The 22,973-nt window shown below is 49.4% G+C and overlaps 1 protein-coding gene across 1 annotated transcript in view; it reads left to right on the top strand.

The window, feature by feature from the left end:
• The first annotated feature begins 1,411 nt into the window (after window positions 1–1,411).
• The window catches only part of LOC138672388 (vitamin D3 hydroxylase-associated protein-like), a 65,231-nt gene continuing 43,669 nt past the window's right edge, over window positions 1,412–22,973 (top strand). The window contains exons 1-4 of the mRNA XM_069760325.1: window positions 1,412–1,627; window positions 4,002–4,115; window positions 21,492–21,635; window positions 21,796–21,929. Coding sequence (XP_069616426.1) covers window positions 1,412–1,627; window positions 4,002–4,115; window positions 21,492–21,635; window positions 21,796–21,929 — 608 coding nt within the window. The remainder of the gene's footprint in view (window positions 1,628–4,001; window positions 4,116–21,491; window positions 21,636–21,795; window positions 21,930–22,973) is intronic.

Here is a 22,973-nt window from a genome sequence, read left to right as displayed (position 1 = left end):
TCCCCTCCCGGAGGAGCACTAACCAGACCATCTCATCTCTGAGGGCTCTGAACCTCTGGGAGGTCGCGGGTCTCTCCCTGTTAGAGGCTTGGGTGTTCAGGACCCGGGCCACCCGCAGCTCCTCCTTCAGCCCGGTCAGTGCTTTGCCGGCGTCCTCGTACTCACGTAGCATGGCGACCACTCGGGAGGAGAAGGTACTCGTGGACTCGCCGGAGCTCCTCTCCCCCAGGATGTTCCTGGGCTCTCCTTCCTGGGACCTGGGGCGCCCCTGTCTCCCTCTCTGGGCGGACGATGAGCCGTCTCAGGGTTGGTGTAGGTGGGTATGGTTCTTCTCACCCGTCCCGACCTCCTCAGTCCCTCTTGGGCCGGTTGCTGCAGCTGCTCTCTGTCCCCCGCCAGCATAGACCGGGGAACAGAAGCCTGGGAAGCCATGCCGGCCTCCCAGGAAGCCTGCCTCTCCCTGGGGAGAAGAGAGGCCGACTCTGGGCCTCCTGCTGGAAGTGCTGGAGCTCACAAGACAAGTGCTGCTCCTAGCAGGGTGTGGCTGATTGTGAGCACCTATCCTCCAGTCACCTCCAGAGCTGCACTCACTATTCTGCTTTTACATCAGGTCTTATCGTCCAGTCACAACCAGAGTTGCACTCACTATTCTGCTTTTACATCAGGTCTTATCCTCAGGTCACAACCAGAGCTGCAACTCACTATTCTTTTACATCAGGTCTTATCCTCCAGTCACAACCAGAGCTGCACTCACTACTCTGCTTTTACATCAGATCTTATCCTTTAGTCACCTCCAGAGCTGCACTCACTATTCTTTTACATCAGGTCTTATCCTCCAGTCACCTCCAGAGCTGCAGTGAAGTTTTGGTTCTAGTTCTGTCAGATTTCACTGTCCCTTTGACTTTGTAGAGGCGTTTTGTCATTGGGCCGGGCTCCAGGTTCCAGTTTCTGGGTTCCAGGTTTGCAGGGTCCAGGTTCTGGGTTCCATGTTCCAGGTTTGCAGGTTTCGGGTTCCAGCTTCTGGGTTCCAGGTTTGCAGGCTCCAGGGTCCAGGTTCTGGGTTCCATGTTCCAGGTTTGCAGGTTTCGGGGTCGTGGATCCAGGTTCTGGGTTCCAGGTTCTAAATTCCAGGTTGCAGGTTTCATGTTCTGGGCTCCAGGTTTCAGGTTCCGGGTTCCAGGGTCCAGATTCTGGGTTCCAGGTTTGCAGTTTTCAGGTTCCGGGCTCCAGGTTCCGGGCTCCAGGTTGGCAGGTTCCGGGGTCCAGGTTCCGGGTTCCAAGGTCCAGGTTCTGGGCTCCAAGTTCCAGGTTTCAGGTTCCGGGCTCCAGGTTCTGGGTTCCAGGTTGGCAGGTTTCATCTGTTGCTGATTTTGAACATCGCCCTCTCTCGTCTCCACAGCAGAGATTTCACATGGCCACCATGCAGGAGAAGGTGGCTGAGATCCTCTCGGAGCACGCCCTGGAGTGTAAGCTCTTGGTCACTGCTGGATGCGTCTTGGCTGTGTCTGTATTTGGCCTGAGATGGAGGAAGAGACAGAAGATCCTCAGTAGAATGGAGGAAGAGAGGAAGAGGAGAGAGGACAGTGTGCGGCTCGTGAGGACGGCGGTGGCCGAGTATCACAGAAAGGTCAGAATGTCTTCTATGCACTATTAACCCTTCCAGAGCTGCTCTCCTCACGTGGCCGGGTAACATCACACCTGTCTGGAGCCCGTACACTGCAGCCGGGGCCACAACCTGCGACCTGAGGGCCACCATGTGCGGCTGCCAACTGTGCGGACACAACCTTGTCTGACCGGTGAACTGGTTCTCAACATGGAAGAGACGTCACCAGAAAGGGAAAGTAGTGAATGATGGAAATGACAGGACGGAGACGTCACCGACACTCAGACCCGGACTGAAGAAATCCACAGAAATCCAGAGAAACCCTGAGAAATCCAGAGGGTTTGGTAAACTCAGTATTTATAGATCAGTGACGTCTCCATCATTCTCCACTTCTCCTTCTAGGTGCTGTACAGACACGATGCACATAGTGTACATACCGCACACATACCGTACACACACAGCACACATACCGCACACATACCGCACACATACTGTACATATACCCCACACATACCGCACACATACTGCACACATTCCGTACAGACACTGTACATACTGCACACATACTGTACACATACCGTACAAACACTGTACACACCGCAGACATACTGTACACATACCGAACAGACACTGTACACACCGTACACATACTGTACACATACCGAACAGACACTGTACACATACTGCACACATACCCCACACATACTGTACACACCACACACATACTGTACACACATACTGTACACATACCGCATACATACTGTACACATACCCCACACATACCGCACACATACCACACACATACCGTACAGACACTGTACACACCGCACACATACCGTACACATACCGAACAGACACTGTACACACCGTACACATACTGTACATATACCGAACAGACACTGTACACACCGTACACATACTGTACATATACCGAACAGACACTGTACACATACTGCACACATACCCCACACATACTGTACACACCACACACATACTGTACACACATACTGTACACACATACTGTACACATACCGCATACATACTGTACACATACCCCACACATACCGCACACATACCACACACATACCGTACAGACACTGTAAACACCGCACACATACCGTACACATACCGAACAGACACTGTACACATACTGTACACATACTGCACACATACCGTACAGACACGGTACATACCGCACACATACCGTACAGACACTGTACATACCACACACATACTGCAAACATACCGTACAGACACTGTACATACTGCACACATACTGCACGCATTCCGTACAGACACTGTACACACCGCACACATACTGTACACATACCCCACACATACTGTACACATACCGTACAATGTAACATAGTAACATAGTAACATAGTTAGTAAGGCCGAAAAAAGACATTTGTCCATCCAGTTCAGCCTATATTCCATCATAATAAATCCCCAGATCTACGTCCTTCTACAGAACCTAATAATTGTATGATACAATATTGTTCTGCTCCAGGAAGACATCCAGGCCTCTCTTGAACCCCTCGACTGAGTTCGCCATCACCATGTACATACGGCACACACACTGTACACCTACCCCACACATACTGTACAGACACTGTACAGACACAATACATACGGCACACATACTGCACATTCCGCACACACTGCATATAGCACACACATACTGTACATTCTGCACACATACTGTACAGACACTATACACATAGTGTACACACTGCACACATACCGTACCTAAACTGTACAGACACAAAACATACAGCACACACGCACTGTACAAACACGACACAAGGCAGACATACTGTACAGACACGATACATACGTCACACATACTGCACACATACCACACACGCTGCGCGCATACTGCATACATACTTTAGAAACGGGACACATACTGTACAAACATTATACATAATGCACACATACTGTGCAGACATTTGCATGCTGCACACATACTGCACAGGCACTATACATACTGCACACCTACTTTACAGACACTGTACATACCGCACCCACTGTACAGACACTATACATATGGCTGACATACTGTAGAGATGCTGCACATGTCACTATCCATACTATGCAGGCACGACATATTGCACAAGCATCCTGTACAGACATTGTACCTAGCGCACGCATCCTGTACAGACATTGTACCTAGCGCACACATCCTGTACAGACGCTCATGTCCAGTCCGACTCTTATTTCCATATGGTAATAGGTTGGCGCTGTCCCAGTATGATAATTCATTACAAATTATTTCTTCAGAGTTTTGGATCTGCTCTGATGAGATGACTTCTCCACTGGCAGTGCGGAGACTGGAGCAGGGCCATGGTGCCATCTTCTCCTCCCTCTGTGTACTGACCTTTGTCTCTTCTTCCAGAACCCCGGACTGGACAGCGGGGCAATCCTGGAGCTGACTCTGCTGGAGCTGACCGAGAAGCTGAAGGACGGGTCTCTGAGCCCAGAGAGCGTCCTGTACTCCTATATTGAGAAGGTGAATGGTTTCATAATTTTAAGGTTGAAGGTCGATGTGACGACACAGCATTTAATCTTAATTATCCAGACGTAAATTAGGCCACGAGACGTACGTTTTTATTTCTATGTTGACTTTTCAATTTACCGTATGTATCTTACTTTGGTTGGTCAAGAAACAACTGTTGTTCATACTAGCCTGAATAGCCTGAATGTGACTCTGGTGTTGCTGTTTGCTGCAAGTTCATTGTCTGCTATCTTAGAGGGATAGAGACATTGGATATTTGAACAATAGATGTTGACTTGCAAAACAGAGGAAGAAAAACTATGCAAATTGATAAAATACTCAATGAGTTAAACTCATAACACCTTCCTCTTGACCTCTGAATGATGGATTAAAGGACAACAGTTGTGAACTATATAAGGAGGATATGACTCTTTAACAAAAGATCCAAAGACTCTTTACAAAACCACAGCTAGGAACTCTACAGGTCAGAAGCCAGAACATCATGGCTCCATCACAAGGGACACAGATGTGACATTCTACAGGATGCCAGCTTAGGGGACTACGGTGCCAGCTGAAAGAATACAGATCTGTTCCATTGACCATCACTGAACCCATGGATACATTTGGGAAAGCCAGAATTGGGACCCACCGGTCACCTGACTCCATTGAGATGTTTGGAGAATCCAGGTTGTGACCCTACGGTCACCTGGTCTTGTACCTCAATGGAGTCTCATCTTCCTTTACTTGTCGTTATCTCCTCTGTGTGCGTGCCACAGGTGAGGCAGTCGGTCCTGGAAGCTCTGAAGTCACAGCTGCTCTTATCTTGGCAAGTCAGCGGAAGGGTGAGACTGTAATTTTGCACCATCATGGGTATTTTGCTGGTACTGTTCTATGTGTTATTGTCTGTTCGTGTTTCAGTAAAGAATTGCAGCATTCTGTTACCTTCACCCTTTGTTGTCTGAGTAGTATTATGCCCACGGTGAAAGGAGAGGTGGCATTAGGTGGGATGTTCCCTGGTCCATGCAGTCTCGAGCCAATGGATTAGAGCAACCACTGACCCCTCATGTCTCCACAGTGAACTTAAGTCCATAGAGTACAAAATATAGCCTAACATGTCAGTGCAGAGGAAAGTAAAACCCCTATGGGGCAGACACTAAAAGCCTCTTGAATTTTAGTAGTGAATCAAACATTACAACTGGGAATCTGGCGCCTGCGCAGTGGAGCAGGTCACCGTGCTCCTCGATAGAAGTGCCGAAGACTTCCGATACTTCACAAATCTCGCGAGACATCGGAACTATCTTCAATGTAGCACAGTGACCAACTCCACTGTGCAGGCACCAGATTCCCAGCCCCGCAGTGTGAATACATGATAACACACTGCGGGGTGGTATCTGGGGGCCTCCGCTACACGCAGGCGCCTGATGTAAGTCCACAGGCAGCGCGTACGGCGCATGCCCGAGAACTGATTGCAGAGCACAGGCACCGGTGACGTCACGAGAAAGAGTGGAGGCGGTGCACGGAGGACAGAGCGGGATGATGGACGGCTGTGAGGTGGTTTTACTTTAATAGACCCTGGGGGGGGGTGACAGGTTCCCTTTAATTCTTCTTTGCTCCAGACATAGAATATGTCCCTTGTCCCTGTCAAAGGCCTAAGTGTAAAAAGATCACTGTACAGATCTCTGAACTATCCCCTGATATACTTGTACATTGTAATAAGATCGCCCCTAAGCCTCTGTTTTTCCAAAATAACTCCCAAATTTAATTACCTACCTTGGTATGGCAGTCACCAAATTCCCTTAACCCCTTTCTGACATTAGACGTACTATCCCGTCGAGGTGGGGTGGGCCCGTATGCCCACCGACGGGATAGTACGTCATAGCGATCGGCCACGCTCACGGGGGGAGCGCGGGCTATCGCGGCCGGGTGTCAGCTGACTATCGCAGCTGACATCCGGCACTATGTGCCAGGAGCGGTCACGGACCGCCCCCGGCACATTAACCCCCGGCACACTGCGATCAAACATGATCGCAGCGTTCCGGCGGTATAGGGAAGCATTGCGCAGGAGTGCACGTCAGATCGCTGACCTGACACAGTGCACAGCAAAGTGTCAGATCAGCGATCTTACACTATAACATGATGCCCCCCCTGGGGCAATGTTATAGTGTAAAAAAATAAATATTCAAATGTGTAAAAAAAAATTAAAAAAAATTCCTTAAAAAAAATATATACTGTTCCCATAAATACATTTCTTTATCTAAATAATAAAAAAAAATAAAAGTACACATATTTAGTATCGCCGCATCCGTAACGACCCAACGTATAAAACTGGCCCACTAGTTAACCCCTTCAGTGAACACTGTAAAAGAAAAAAAAAAATGAGGCAAAAAAACAACGCTTTATTATCATACCGCCAAACAAAAAGTAGAATAACACGCGAGCAAAAAAATGAATATAAATAACCATGGTACCGCTGAAAACGTCATCTTGTCCCGCAAAAAATGAGCCGCCATACAGCATCATCAGCGAAAAAATAAAAAAGTTATAGTCCTCAGAATAAAGCGATGCAAAAAATAATTATTTTTTCTATAAAATAGTTTTTATCGTATAAAAGCGCCAAAACATAAAAAAATGATATAAATGAGGTATCGCTGTAATCGTACTGACCCGAAGAATAAAACTGCTTTATCAATTTTGCCAAACGCCCCCCCAAATGAAATTCATGAATAGCTGGTTTTTGGTCATTCTGCCTCACAAAAATCAGAATAAAAAGCGATCAAAAAATGTTACATGACCGAAAATGTTACCAATAAAAACGTCAACTTGTCCCACAAAAAACAAGACCTCACATGACTCTGTGGACCAAAATATGGAAAAATTATAGCTCTCAAAATGTGGTAACACAAAAAATATTTTTTGCAATAAAAAGCGTCTTTCAGTGTGTGACGGCTGCCAATCATAAAAATCCGCTAAAAAACCCGCTATAAAAGTAAATCAAACCCCCCTTCATCACCCCCTTAGTTAGGGAAAAATTAAAAAATTAAAAAATGTATTTATTTCCATTTTCCCATTCGGATTAGGGCTAGGGCTAGGGTTTGGATTACATTTACGGTTGGGATTAGGATTAGGGGTGTGTCAGGGTTAGGCAGGGCTGCCACTAGAAGTTTCAGGGCCCCATACTGGCAAAATTTCCGGGGCCCCCTTGAGACTCCGCCCAGGCTCCACCCCAGCCCCGCCTCCACACTCCACCCCTCAAACTGTCCACAGTCCCACCGCTCTTTCTTGGAAAATCTCCACTTCTCACCTATCACACATTGACAGTTCCCATCACCAGATCACACATATAGCCGGCAGCTTTTGTTTTGGCCAAAAGATTTTTTAAGCCGCCACCATAACACGGTAGACACTTTTGGCCGGGCCCTACTCTACTGTAACCTATTAAATATTTGTTAAAATATGTAATACAATTTAGGTATATTTTTATTTATTTTTCAATTTCTAAAATGACCTATAATACCACATACAAGGAACAAATACCACAGCACTATGACCAGACACCATATCACCACAGTGACCTATAATACTATCTACAAGACACAAATACCGCCACACCATGACCAGATGACATATTACCACCACAGTGATCGAATAATATCAAATACAAGGAACAAATACCACAACATCATAACCAGACCACATATTACCACCACATAGTGACTGAATACTACAATACTGATCAATAATAAAAAAAAACCACAATACTATCACCATCAGTGCCATTATACACAGGAGATCTGTACTTAGTATGCAGTGTCTGTGTACAGGTAATACAGTGATCACCAGTGACATTATACACAGGACCTCTGTATATAGTATACAGTGTATAGTGTCAGTGTATAGGTAACACACTGACTCACCAGTGACGTCTCTAGGTGAAGTCCTTCATCTTTCATCCAGCACAGACCGCCATCACTTCATCCAGCCAGGACTCGTCTCTGCAGGAAATAACACCGTTATCTCGAGTTCCACTTGCAGAACACATTACTTAATTTTCCCAACTTCTACATTACACCACATGAAGAAGGCGACATAGTATCACTCTACACAGTAATAGGACCGCCCCCCCCCCATTTAGAACAGTATACTCAAAAAATAAAATAAATACATCACTGCAGTAATAATATCCCTAAATTAGCCCCTATGGTAATAATATTCACCATCCTAGCCCTCGTGTGTCTCATTCCTGGCGTCAGCCATATGTTCTCCCATCCTGCCCTAATGAGTATCCATCCTGCCCCATATGATCTCCCCATCCTGCCCCATCTGTCTCCATCGTATCCATCCTGCCCCGTGATCCTGCCCCATCTGTCTCCATTCCTGCCTCCAGTGTCTCCAATCATGCCCGTATCACCATTCTGCCCCGTCTCCAATCATGCCACCTGTGTCTCAATTCTGCCCCATCTGTCTCCAGTCATGCCCCAGTGTCTCCAGTCATGCCGCCATGTCTGTCATCCTGCCCCGTGTCTCCAATCATGCCCCGTTTCTCCATTCTGCCCCTGTGTCCAGCAATCTGCCCGTGTCCAGCTTTCTGACCCCCCCTGTGTCCAGCAATCTGCCCCTGTGCCCAGCTTTCTGCCCCTCTGTGCAGCTTTCTGCCCGTGCCCAGCTTTCTGCCCCTGTGCCCAGCTTTCTGCCCCTGTGCCCAGCTTTCTGCCCCCCCGTGTCCAGCTTTCTGTCCCCGGGGTCCAGCTTTCTGCCCCCCCTGTGTCCAGCTTTCTGCCCCCCCTGTGTCCAGCTTTCTGCCTGTGTCCAGCAATCTGCCCTGTGTCCAGATTTCTGCCCCTGTGCCCAGCTTTCTGCCCCCCCTGTGTCCAGCTTTCTGCCCCCCTGTGTCCAGCTTTCTGCCCCCCCCGTGTCCAGCAATCTGCCCCTGTGTCCAGCTTTCTGCCCCCCCTGTGTCCACCTTTCTTCCCCCCCTGTGTCCAGCTTTCTGCCCCCCCCACTGTGTCCAGCTTTCTGCCCCCCCGTGTCCAGCTTTCTGCCCCCCCCATGTCCAGCTTTCTGCCCCCCCCGTGTCCAGCTTTCTGCCCCCCCTGTGTCCAGCTTTCTGCCTCCCCCTGTGTCCAGCTTTCTGCCCCTGTGTGCAGCTTTCTGCCCCCCCCGTATCCAGCTTTCTGCCCCCCCTGTGTCCAGCTTTCTGCCCCCCCCCGTGTCCAGCTTTCTGCCCCCCTGCATCCAGCTTTCTGCCCCCCCCCCATGTCCAGCTTTCTGCCTCCCCCCGTGTCCAGCTTTCTGCCCCCCCGTGTACAGCTTTCTGCACCCCCCATGTCCAGCTTTCTGCCCCCCCCGTGTCCAGCTTTCTGCCCCCCCTGTGTCCAGCTTTCTGCCTCCCCCTGTGTCCAGCTTTCTGCCCCGCCATGTCCAGCTTTCTGCCCCCCCGTGTCCAGCTTTCTGCCCCCCTCATGTCCAGCTTTCTGCCCCCCCGTGTCCAGCTTTCTGCCCCCCCTGTGTCCAGCTTTCTGCCTCCCCCTGTGTCCAGCTTTCTGCCCCGCCATGTCCAGCTTTCTGCCCCCCCGTATCCAGCTTTCTGCCCCCCCCGTGTCCAGCTTTCTGCCCCCCCCCGTGTCCAGCTTTCTGCCCCCCTGCATCCAGCTATCCAGCTTTCTGCCCCCCCCATGTCCAGCTTTCTGCCTCCCCCCGTGTCCAGCTTTCTGCCCCCCCTGTGTCCACCTTTCTTCCCCCCCTGTGTCCAGCTTTCTGCCCCCCCCACTGTGTCCAGCTTTCTGCCCCCCCGTGTACAGCTTTCTGCACCCCCCATGTCCAGCTTTCTGCCCCCCCGTCTCCAGCTTTCTGCCCCCCCTGTGTCCAGCTTTCTGCCTCCCCCTGTGTCCAGCTTTCTGCCCCGCCATGTCCAGCTTTCTGCCCCCCCCGTATCCAGCTTTCTGCCCCCCCCTGTGTCCAGCTTTCTGCCCCCCGTGTCCAGCTTTCTGCCCCCCTGCATCCAGCTTTCTGCCCCCCCCATGTCCAGCTTTCTGCCTCCCCCCGTGTCCAGCTTTCTGCCCCCCCTGTGTCCAGCTTTCTGCCCCCCCCCCCCCCCCCCGTATCCAGCTTTCTGCCCCCCCTGTGTCCAGCTTTACTGCCCTGGGCCCCCCCCCCCCTTCCCCCCAGATCAACGCTCTCAATGAAAAAAAAAAAGTTCTGCTTACCTCCGCGCGGGCCCGCACGTCAATAGCGTTAAACAGCTGCAGCGCCGGCCGCCGCTAAGGGCCCGGTTCAGCCTGCGGCCGATGCGGGCCCCCTCTGCTCACCGGGCCCCATACGCCAGTCACTGCTGTAATGCCCTGATGGCGGCCCTGGGGTTAGGGGTATGGTTAGGGCTATGGTTGGGATTAGGGTTAGGGGTGTGTTGGGGTTAGGTGTGTAGTTGGAGTTAGGGGTGTGTTTGGGTTAGGGTTTCAGTTAGAATTGGGGGTTTCCAATGTTTAGGCACATCAGGGGCTCTCCAAACGCAACATGGCGTCCCATCTTAATTCCAGTCAATTTTGCATTGAAAAGTAAAACAGTGCTCCTTCCCTTCCAAGCTCTCCCGTGTGCCCAAACAGTGGTTTACCCCCACATATGGGGTATCGGCGTACTCAGGACAAATTGCACAACAACTTTTGGGGTCCAATTTCTTCTCTTAACCTTGGGAAAATAAAAAATTGGGGGCGAAAATATAATTTTTGTGAAAAAAAATTATTTTTTATTTTTACGGCTCTGCATTATAAACTTCTGTGAAGCACTTGGTCGGTCAAAGTGCTCACCATACCTCTACATAAGTTCCTTAGGGGGTCTACTTTCCAAAATTGTGTCACTTGTAGGGGGCATGTCAGGGTTAGGCAGGGCTGCCACTAGAAATTTCAGGGCCCCATACTGGCAAAATTTCCGGGGTCCCCTTGAGACTCCGCCCAGGCTCCACCCCAGCCCCGCCTCCAGGCTCCACCCCACGAACTGTCCACAGTCCCACCGCTCTTTCTTGGAAAATCTCCACTTCTCACCTATCACACATTGACAGTTCCCATCACCAGATCACACATATAGCCAGCAGCTTTTGTTTTGGCCAAAAGATTTTTTAAGCCACCAAAATGACAAGGTAGACACTTTTGGCCGGGCCCTACTCTACTGTAACCTATTAAATATTTGTTAAAATATGTAATACAATTTAGGTATATTTTTATTTATTTTTCAATTTTTAAAATGACCTATAATACCACATACAAGGAACAAATACCACAGCACTATGACCAGACACCATATCACCACAGTGACCTATAATACTATCTACAAGACACAAATACCGCCACACCATGACCAGATGACATATTACCACCACAGTGATCGAATAATATCAAATACAAGGAACAAATACCACAACATCATGACCAGACCACATATTACCACCACATAGTGACTGAATACTACAATACTGATCAATAATAAAAAAAAACCACAATACTATCACCATCAGTGCCATTATACACAGGAGATCTGTACTTAGTATGCAGTGTCTGTGTACAGGTAATACAGTGATCACCAGTGACATTATACACAGGAGCTCTGTATATAGTGTATAGGTAATCCAGTGATCACTGGTGACATTATACACAGGACCTCTGTATATAGTATACAGTGTATAGTGTCAGTGTATAGGTAACACACTGACTCACCAGTGACGTCTCTAGGTGAAGTCCTTCATCTTTCATCCAGCACAGACCGCCATCACTTCATCCAGCCAGGACTTGTCTCTGCAGGAAATAACACCGTTATCTCGAGTTCCACTTGCAGAACACATTACTTAATTTTCCCAACTTCTACATTACACCACATGAAGAAGGCGACATAGTATCACTCTACACAGTAATAGGACCGCCCCCCCCCCCCCCATTTAGAACAGTATACTCAAAAAATAAAATAAATACATCACTGCAGTAATAATATCCCTAAATTAGCCCCTATGGTAATAATATTCACCATCCTAGCCCCCGTGTGTCTCATTCCTGGCGTCAGCCATATGTTCTCCCATCCTGCCCTAATGAGTATCCATCCTGCCCCATATGATCTCCCCATCCTGCCCCATCTGTCTCCATCGTATCCATCCTGCCCCATGATCCTGCCCCATCTGTCTCCATTCCTGCCTCCAGTGTCTCCAATCATGCCCGTATCACCATTCTGCCCCGTCTCCAATCATGCCCCCTGTGTCTCAATTCTGCCCCATCTGTCTCCAGTCATGCCCCAGTGTCTCCAGTCATGCCGCCATGTCTGTCATCCTGCCCCGTGTCTCCAATCATACCCCGTTTCTCTATTCTGCCCCTGTGTCCAGCAATCTGCCCGTGTCCAGCTTTCTGACCCCCCCTGTGTCCAGCAATCTGCCCCTGTGCCCAGCTTTCTGCCCCTCTGTGCAGCTTTCTGCCCGTGCCCAGCTTTCTGCCCCTGTGCCCAGCTTTCTGCCCCTGTGCCCAGCTTTCTGCCCCCCCCCCCCCCGTGTCCAGCTTTCTGCCCCCGGTGTCCAGCTTTCTGCCCCCCCTGTGTCCAGCTTTCTGCCCCCCCTGTGTCGAGCTTTCCGCCCCCCGTGTCCAGCTTTCCGCCCCCCTGTGTCCAGCTTTCTGCCCCCCCGTGTCCAGCTTTCTGCCCCCCCTGTGTCCAGCTTTCCGCCTCCCCTGTGTCCAGCTTTACGCCCCCCCTGTGTCCAGCTTTCTGCCTGTGTCCAGCAATCTGCCCTGTGTCCAGCTTTCTGCCCCTGTGCCCAGCTTTCTGCCCCCCCTGTGTCCAGCTTTCTGCCCCCCCCTGTGTCCAGCTTTCTGCCCCCCCCGTGTCCAGCAATCTGCCCCTGTGTCCAGCTTTCTGCCCCCCCTGTGTCCACCTTTCTTCCCCCCCTGTGTCCAGCTTTCTGCCCCCTCCACTGTGTCCAGCTTTCTGCCCCCCCGTGTCCAGCTTTCTGCCCCCCTCATGTCCAGCTTTCTGCCCCCCTGTGTCCAGCTTTCTGCCCCGCCATGTCCAGCTTTCTGCCCCCCCGTATCCAGCTTTCTGCCCCCCCCCGTGTCCAGCTTTCTGCCCCCCCCGTGTCCAGCTTTCTGCCCCCCCCCGCATCCAGCTTTCTGCCCCCCCATGTCCAGCTTTCTGCCTCCCCCCGTGTCCAGCTTTCTGCCCCCCCTGTGTCCAGCTTTCTGCCCCCCCCCCCCCTGTATCCAGCTTTCTGCCCCCCCTGTGTCCAGCTTTACTGCCCTGGGCCCCCCCCCCTTTCCCCCCAGATCGACGCTCTCAATGAAAAAAAAAAAGTTCTGCTTACCCCCGCGCGGGCCCGCACGTCAATAGCGTTAAACAGCTGCAGCGCCGGCCGCCGCTAAGGGCCCGGTTCAGCCTGCGGCCGATGCGGGCCCCCTCTGCTCACCGGGCCCCATACGCCAGTCACGGCTGTAATGCCCTGATGGCGGCCCTGGGGTTAGGGGTGTGGTTAGGGCTATGGTTGGGATTAGGGTTAGGGGTGTCCGTAAAATAGCACGGTGCTCCAACTATTACAGACTCAAAATATGTCTAACAAGCAAATGTAAACAATAAACGAGTGATGATGCTACTCTACGTATAACCTCCCTGGCCTTTACTAAGTAGGCCACACGGCTCCCGTGTACTGACTATTGAAGCCTACACTAGGTCCTAACAGGTGCACCAAACAGGAACAGACTCACAGTGATGTTGGAGAATCAGATCAAGTCCCAGGGGGGCCCCCAGCAGTCCAATACGGTGGTGCGCACGGCTTTCTGTCAGCTCAGTGAAACGTGGTCTTCTCCTTGCTTCTGGATCCTAGGGATGCTCCTGAAAACTGTAAATCCCTTTCTCTGTATCTTCGTGGCTCCCTTGCAGCTATATCAGGACACGGTTCTTCTTTCTTTCAGCTATCTGCACAAAAAGTCCTCTCTGCAGAAGCCTCAGCTCACACATGCTGCTCCAGCTCCACCCCTGCACTCTGAACAGACTAGTTCATTACACCGACTATTGCAGGGGAGAAGCAGAACATTCCATCACGCCAGTCAAGGGGGTGCAGCCTCTTAAAGTGACAGCATGTTCCTTATTGTCCATAACAGCACCACCCTCTTACAATTGCTGTCTGGAAACTGCATGTCCTGGGTGAAGGCAGCTGTAGTGGTGCAAGCGCAGCCTGCAACCATGGAGGATCTAATTAAACAGCAGGTGCAGGCCAATCTACTGCAGCAGCAAGCTCAGCAGGAGACCAACAAGCTGATAAAACAGTTCCAGCTACAACAGCAACTAAGGCAGCAGCAATGACAGCAGCAGGAACAGTTGATGCTGCTGGCAGGGAATGTCCATTTCACAGAAGCCGCACCACTTCCAGGCCAAAGAGACGAGAACCAGGTGAGGAAAACCATGAGAGGGCCATTTCAAAAGATTAATCCAGTGGATGATGTAGAAGCATTCCTGGCCATGTTTGAGAGGGTGGCGGATAATGAGAGACTACCCCCGGAGTGGAATTGGCGTGTAAGAGGGTGAACTGTAGTCCCACTGAGAGGGCAGGTTTTTGCCTATTGCAGAAGAGAACAGACCGTGCAAAACTCCCAGAGACAATGTGTGCTGCTGGGTGGGGTCTAGTGTCTCGGGTGTAAAGTGAAACTAGGAAGTGAGAGCTGAGAGAGAAAAAGGCGGGAAGCAAAGGCAGAAGCTGCTGTGATATCTTAAAGAGAGACTGTGTGTGGATTTACTGCAAGTGTTTTTGGAGGAAAAGAAGCTTTTGAGAGACTTTTTGTTGCTAACGTTCCCCTGGAGAAGAATTAACCTTTTGTTTAACTCTGTGAGGGACTTGTGTGGCTAACGTTTCCTGGAGAGGAGTTAACCCTTTATTTAACAAAAGACTGAGACTTTACTAAGAACCCAGTACGTATTTGGAAGTCTGTGGATTCCCTGTGCATTGAGTGGAGAACCAAGTCTGGACAGACTGCTGATACAGAGACGGACGGATTGTCGTGGAAGCATTCCTAGGAGCTACAGAAGCAGAGACTACATCGTGAGACCACTAACTAAGTCCCCGGCGTTTGGGCTCGGCATCGGCCGACAAGACAAGAGGAGTTTGCTGTAACTTATTGGCGCTGAAAATATGAACTGGCTGCAGCCTGTGCGGATTCCTGCCTGAGAGGAAATCCATCTCAGGATACGGTACCATAGTTATAGATACCCGGGTATCTCTGCTCAGAGTGTTAAATTGTTACTTTAGAGGTGTATCTTATATTAGAGTTGTGTAAGTTATACTCAATGTGCCATTCCAGGGGCTCCCTTAATAACACTACATTCAATTTACACTTGTTCCTGTTTTTAGTTGCCTGTAAGGTAAATTTCTTACTAGTCTGTTGTAGTACACAGTTCTCAGGAGACCTTGGAGTGGCACAGTGATTTCAGCTGCTGCTGAGCTAGTGTATCTTTGGGGTGCATCTGACTTAATATTCTCCATATTACCTTGATTAATTTGCCTTTGAGTAAATACCGTTGGAGATTTCTGCCTTGGTCTTGGTTTGTGACTCACTGGATCTTATTCGGACCTCTGGTCATTACAGGCGGAGGTTTTAGGTATCTGACCTGAGAGCCACAGAAAGCGTACTTTGCTTTGGACATACAATACGTCAAAAGAGTATTGCGGTGCCCCAGGGTCCTGGTCATCGCAGTGGTATTGCTTTCCTCTCGGGGAGAGTGATGCTACGTTTGGAGGCAAGGAAGGATAACTGCATCCAGGAATCACAAACATGCAACACATTCACACTCCAGGCCACCAGGGGGAGCTTCTGCTCCTATTTATTAGGACACTCCCCATATATATATAACTGGTAGTCTGTAGGGAAAGTTAGTTAGTTGCTGCCTGAGCTCAGCTCAGTTGGTTCCAGACAGGAGTCAGTTCCTAATAGAGCTCCAGGCAGGAGTTCTGTTAGTGAGTTCCAGACCAGAGTCTGAGGAGGACAGAGGGTCAACGAAGCTATGCATGCCCTCAGAGCTGCAGCTCCCAGAAAGAGACATTGAAAGGCAGAATTGTATTGCAGCGAGCGTGAAGGAAGTCGAAGCAAAGGAGAGGATACCAGAAGGGGAACAGCCCCGCTCAGGCTGCCTCCTTCTGAGGTGTAAAATCCCGTTAGCCGGAACACCGAGAGAGTAAGGACCTCTACGCCTTATTTCAGAGACCGGCAGGACAGCTAATTGCAGGTTACCTGTCCGCACCTACACCCAGGAGGCACGGTGACACCTACAGAGCCGGGTTATCTAAGAGACCCTATAAACAGGCTCAAGTCACCAGTCATATGGGTTTTGCCCTATCCTATACGAGGGACAGAGAGAGCAAAACGTCGCATCAGTGAGACCCTTATGTAAAGCCATAGGCAGTAATTGACTACATCACCGCAGCGCAAAGGAAGGTTACTGATTTCCACCTGGACAAGGGAACTCTGGACTTGCCTCCAAACCGTCCGGACTCTGCCTGCCCTGTGATCTGGTGCGCTGGACTGTAGATGGTAGAGAATGCAACCTTGTGTCCTCGTTCTTCTATGCGCCTCTCACCATACCACCATCTACACACCGGGAAGCCCTTGGGACATACTTAACCTGTGGGAAGGTATACCATCTAGCTGCCATAACATCACCCCAGCGGACCCTTTAAAGCAGCATCAGTCACCCTGACCGAATACCACAGGTGGTGTCACGAACACACGGACCGGGTCAGCGGACCGGGTCAGCCACCATGACATCCCGCTGTGAACTGCAGGATCCGGTACTGGGTACCCCACGGCCCTTGGGGGGCGATCCAGTATGACAAACTTAAAGCTGAGATCTTGGCTCTTCTGGGTGTAGCCCTGGCAGTCAGGGCACAGTGGGTACACCTCTAGGACTTTCACAGTGATACACCTCCCAGGTCACAAATGTTTGACCTTCTGCTCCTGGTACAGAAGTGATTGCAGCCAGAGACTTGTTCTCCAGGCCAGATGGTCGATAGAGTGGTCATGGATCGTTTTATCTACTCTCTGCTGAAGGCTTATTCAGTCCTTAGCTGCCCAGGGAGATCCCCAAAATGCTGACCTGTTAGGCCTGGTGTTAAGGTACCAGGCGGTCGAGGCTTCCCTGGGTGGTCAAGCAGGGGTAAGGTCACCTTTCTGGCTTTCCCAAAGGGGAATGGCTCCCAAAAGAAGGGGACTTAATCCACACTGGGGGGCATCCAAAGTCCCAGGAGAGATCTGAATCGCAGCTGAGTAATCAGTCCCTTGTCGTTCTCTGTTGAAGGTGTCATGCCCCTGGCCATATAGTGTCAAATGAACTCTGAGCCAATTGACTGTAGCCATTGCTGCTCCTAGTTTGCCTACCTCGCCTACAGGGTGGTTCCTCAACCTGTCGAGGGCCCTCAGGCATGATCAGTGTCTGTAAACGGGCTGCAAGTGACTGGATTGTTGGACTCAGGAAGTTTAGTAACTCTGATAAGGGTCACACTTCTTCATTGGCTGTTCTTTGCGAAGGTGGTGGGCATCTGGTGCATCAATGGGGACACTAAGAACTATTTTGTGGCCCAGGTCGATGTAAGCTCTGACTATGGCACTGCATCTCAGGAAGTGAGTGTCGTCAAGAACTTGTTGCACTCCATAATAACAGAACGAGACTTTGCATTGTTCTGGGACATGTGGGGGAAAGTGAGGGCACCTGAGTGTTTAGACGACAGCCAGATTGTCCCTAAAGAAACTTCATCACAGGCCATAGCAGATGGATTTCCCATGTGTGTGCTTATTGGCGATGAGTGTGAGGTAGCATCCCCTGAGGCCAACATCCCTAAGCAGCAGTTGTCCGAGGGAAACTTTGGAACTGCCCGGCTCAGGTACCTAACTCTTAAAGGGGCTTTTGAAAATGTAACAGTATTAAACGGGGTGCCAGGGCCCTATAGGCGTAGAGTGTTTGATGTGGCTCAATACCATGTGTTGGGTGGTCACCTGGGTGCAGAAAAGACCCAGGAGAGCATCTTCCAGAGATTCTACAGGCCTGGGTGTTACAGAGAAATTTTGAGCTATTGTCGTTCCTGCCCCACATGCCAACTAACCTCCGCGGTGGCCCACTTCTGCAGTCCTCTATTACCGTTGCTCATCATTGAGGTTCCATTTGAGCGCATAGCGATGGATTTAGTGAGATCCCTGGTGAAGTCCGTAAGAGAACAACAATATATATTAGTGGTCCTGGATTATGCTACCCAGTACCCAGAGGCGGTACCCTTAAGAAATTCCTCTGCAAAGTGTATCTCTCGGGAGCTGCTTTATATCTTCTCTTGAACCTGTCTGGTGAAGGAGATACTGATAGATGAAGGGATCCCCTTCACGTAGAAGGTCGTGAGGCAGATATGCAAAACACTGCAGTTTTCACAACTCAGAAACTCAGTGTACCATCTCCAAACTGATGGACTGGTGGAGAGGTGGAATAAAACCTTGAAGCCTATGTTGAGGAAAGCATTGGAGAAAGATGGCCAAAACTGGGATTGTCTGCTTCCCTACCTGTTGTTCTCCATCAGGGAAGTTCACCAAGCTTCCACAGGCTTCTTCCTTTTTTAACTACTCTAGGGCTGACACCCTCGAGGACTCCTGGATATGACGATAGCATCCTGGAAACCACACTCTATAGAAGCGTGGTAGAGCATATCGCCCAGATGCAAGAGAGGATGGCCAACGTGATACCCATTGTGAAGGACACCTCCTCAAGGCACAAGAAGCACCATCTAGTGTGTATAATGGGTCAACCAGGGTGAGACAGTTGAACCCAGGGGAATCAAGTGCTTGTGCTGATGCCCACAGTGGAGAGCAAGTTCCTGGCAAAGTGGTAGGACACCTATGAGGTGGTAGAAAATGCTAAGGTGATGGACATCTTGTCCCGCTCACAGAAACAGCAATGTAGGGAGCTGTTGCAGCGAAACAAAGACCTGTTTTCTGAGTTGCCAAGCCGCAATGAGGTTATAGAGCATGAGGAACTCACAGAGCCTCCTGTTCGCATCAATCTCAAGCCGTATTGGATTCCAGAGGCTCGCAGAGAGGTGATCTTGAAAGAGGTGAAGCGGATGCTGAATCTAGGAATCATTGAAGAATCGAAGCGTTGCTAGCCCAATCCCATAGTGTTGGTTCCAAAACCAGAAGGGGAGTGGCAGCATTGTAATGACTACAGGAAACTCAATGAGGCCTAGGGTAGATGAGCTTATTGAGAGGTTAGGACCAGCTTGGTACGTCACCACCCTGGACCTCACTAAAGGATACTGGCAAATTCCCCTGTCCAATGAGGCCAAGGAGAAGACTGCTTTCTCGAAACCAGGGGGATATACAGTAATTATTATGTCAGGATGCTGTTTGGGTTGCAGGGAGCGCCGGCCACCTTCCAGAGAACCATGGACCGGATCTTGGCATCCCACAAAAAGAATGCAACGGCCTAGCTAGATGACATTGTCATATTCAGCCAGGACTGGGGAAGTTATCTTGGCAAAGTTAAGGCCATACTTGACGCCCTAAGGAAGACGTGCTTTAAAATCAACCCCAAAAATGTGCTATGGGGATGGAAGAAGCCAAGTATCTGGGCTATGTGGTAGGTAGAGGTGAAATAAAACCTTGACTAAATAAGGTGGAAGCGATCTAGAGCTGGCCACAGCCTCTCTCAAAGAAGCAGGTCATGGCATTTCTAGGTATCGTGGGCTACTATTGAAGATTTGTCCCTAGCTTTGGCCTGATGGCAGCCCTGCTGATGGATCTTCTGAAAGGGACGAAGTCGACTGTGGCTAAGTGGTCTCTGAAAGCTGAGGTGGCCTTCCAGGAACTAAAGCTGGTCCTCTATAAACAGCCATTTTGGTAGCGCCCAACTTCTCTAAAGAGTTTGAGGTCTAGACGGACACATCGGAAGTCGGGATGGGAGCAGTTTTGTCCCAGGAGATTAATGGAGAGCAACGCCCTGTAATGTACATCAGTTGGAAGCTATCCACATGTGAGAGTAACTACTCCATAATGGAAAAAGAATGTTTGGCCATCAAGTGGCCATTGGACACTCTGAGATATTACAAACTGAGGTATTACCTGTTAGGTTGAAGGTTCAGGTTAGTGTCGGACCATGCCCCACTAAGGGGGATGCGAGAGAAGGGAAACAATGCCCGAGCAACGAGGTGGTTCCTAGCCCTACAATATCTTAGTTTTCAGGTGTAGCATAGGCCTGGGAAACAACATGGGAATGCAGATGCCCTATCAAGGGTCTGTTGTACATTAGCAGAAGGTGATAGACCACCCCCCCCCCCCCCCCGCGGTTTTGGACAGGGGGGTATGTAAGGTGGCAGCTGGTCAGGTCGTCAATGAGAGGTATGTGTCCCCGAGGTGCCAAGCCTCTGTGATATAGTGCCTGGAGAACCAAGCTCCAGCACAATAGTGCTGAGAAGTGTTTAAAATGAGCCCAGATTATGGGTCTGGGTTTTACGAGCAGCTGAAAGAGCTGGGTGGGATCCAGTCCAGTTCAGGTCTTGGATGGTCTGCTTTAAGGCAGATGGGGCTGTCTCACTTGGTTTGTGTTTTACAAGGTGATGAGGCCTTGCATGTGTAGCTCCGACCCTGCTGGAGTCTGAGAGGAAAAGACTCACATTTAGCACGGCTGAGCCCGTGTGTTATATGGACTTGTTATTTTCCGTTTTGGTCTGTTATACCTTTGTTTACCTGGAAAAGGCTGCTTTATTTTATAAACCTGACGGTTTATGGACTTTTTTTTCATAAACTGCCTGTTTATTTTGAACCAACGACCTAAGTCCCGTTTGTGAACCAACGTCTACTGCAGAGCTGATCCCTGACAGTACATATCCATACCCTTAAAATAAAAAAACTTTCTGTGCAAGGGTCCCCATTATTGATGGCGAATACAACATGGGGAGTGCTAAATCACAACTATAAAGATAGGGTGAGGACCAATTATTATTCCGGCCTTGATAGATCCAATTATGTTTTCATATAAAAATAGTAATAATCACACTTGATATAATAATAATTCATGCACACAAAAATATACTGGAATTAACAATATATAAATGTTCTCACTTGTCTCACAACGAGTATTACTCCTGCCTTATCTACAAATGAGTATATTGGTAATCACAATAGATTTACTGATAATATATACAGCAACCAATTGTACTGGAAAATCAACCATAAGTAATATTATTAAATTATCTCAAAGAGTGATGTAGTAATTGTTCCTGCCTCTACGTGTTTCCCATCATTTCTGAGGTTTCTCAGGAGGCTTCCGGGTTCCAGTTCTCATGCCATGATGTTCCATGTATTTTGTAACAAATTGGTGAATTTTAGACTCACCCTCATATATGTTTCTTAGGCCCTGGAAGTGAACAAAGACGTGAATTGTGTGACGCTTTTCCTGCCCGACTTTGAGGAGCAACTGAATAGACTGCGAGATAATAGCGTGAAGGGGCCCCTGTATGGAGTACCGGTCTCCATAAAAGAACACGTCGGTTATCAGGTAAGTCCTCACTGCTCCACGTCAGGTAGAGACACTTGTAATTGTCATCTCTATGATTAGACTGTAACCTCTACGGGGAAGGACTGGGGTAACCAGCTCTAATAAGATATGTCTGTGGTGGAGCAGATATTTCTCACCAGGTCTCCGGGTGAATTTTCAGGGTCACCCCTCCACCTGTGGCCTGGTTCAGTATATTGATGTTCTGGAAAAAGAAGACAGCGTCATTGTCAGTGTCTTAAAGAAGCAAGGGGCCATCGTGTTTGCCAAGACAAACGTTCCTCAGAGCCTTATATGGTGAGTTCAGCTCTTCTTCTTAAAGTCACGTTCATCACTGTGGACTATACCTTCTTTTTCTGGCACTAGATAGATGAGTAGATAATAGCTAGTGTGGAGACACGGGGAGTCAGTGTCCGCTAGCCGAAACCGCGTGGACCAGAGATCATCCCATAGAACGCCCGCTCTCCTTTTAACGTGGGCATAACGCTACTCAAACAACACAGGGTGAGGGAAAAACAGTGTGACAATGCTTTATTGAACCACAAAACAGGCAGATGACACATAGAACAGTCCCAGCACAGTACCCCAAAATGGTGCCCATTACAGAGTCTCACCCTTCCACTGACTCATCAGGATAATAGCAGCTGTTACTTTAGATCTTCCAGCGCCAACTATACCACCTGTGGCACGCAGACAAAGAGGAGGTAACGACAAGCGTAGGAAGATGACAGTCCATTCAGGTACAAGGCCAGTTGACCGAAGGATCACAAACTGGCTTCATCTTCCAGGGCTGACTGCCCCACATGTGGTACGCACAGAGAGAAGCTAACGACAAGCTTAGGAAGATAACAGTCCATTCAGGTACAAGGCCAGTTGACCGGAGGGTCACAACCTGGCTTCTCCGAACATCTCCATGGAGCTAGGTGTCACCATAATGTGAGTTTAGTTCTAGAAGGTACCATGGCACAGACACACACGCTGCAGATTCGACCCCCCTTCTTTCCTCTGCTGCAGCCTAGTGAAATTGAAGCCACTGATTTCCCCCTCCCTCAAGAATTTTTATGGCTTCAAAGTAAAAGTAGAAACACATGGGGAAAAAAAACAAGTTTCTTTGTCTTTGCTAATGTAAATATCATAGCACCGATTAATGATAGAAGTGAGACAAATACATTTTTGACATCGGCTTCAGTAGAACTATCAGCCAGTGAGTTTTCTAAGTTGCAGAACCAGCACAGTTGAGAACCGGATTACTACGGAACTGGATCACCCAACCACCCCATGTCTATACTTAAATGAATCCCTATGGCACGCTGAACATAACGACACAGGTGTCGTCTTCCT

This window comes from Ranitomeya imitator, chromosome 3, assembly GCF_032444005.1.
Source record: "Ranitomeya imitator isolate aRanImi1 chromosome 3, aRanImi1.pri, whole genome shotgun sequence".
NCBI lineage: Eukaryota > Metazoa > Chordata > Amphibia > Anura > Dendrobatidae > Ranitomeya > Ranitomeya imitator.
The sequence above is the reverse complement of the archived record's forward strand: the minus strand, read 5'-3'. Positions and strand labels throughout refer to the sequence as shown.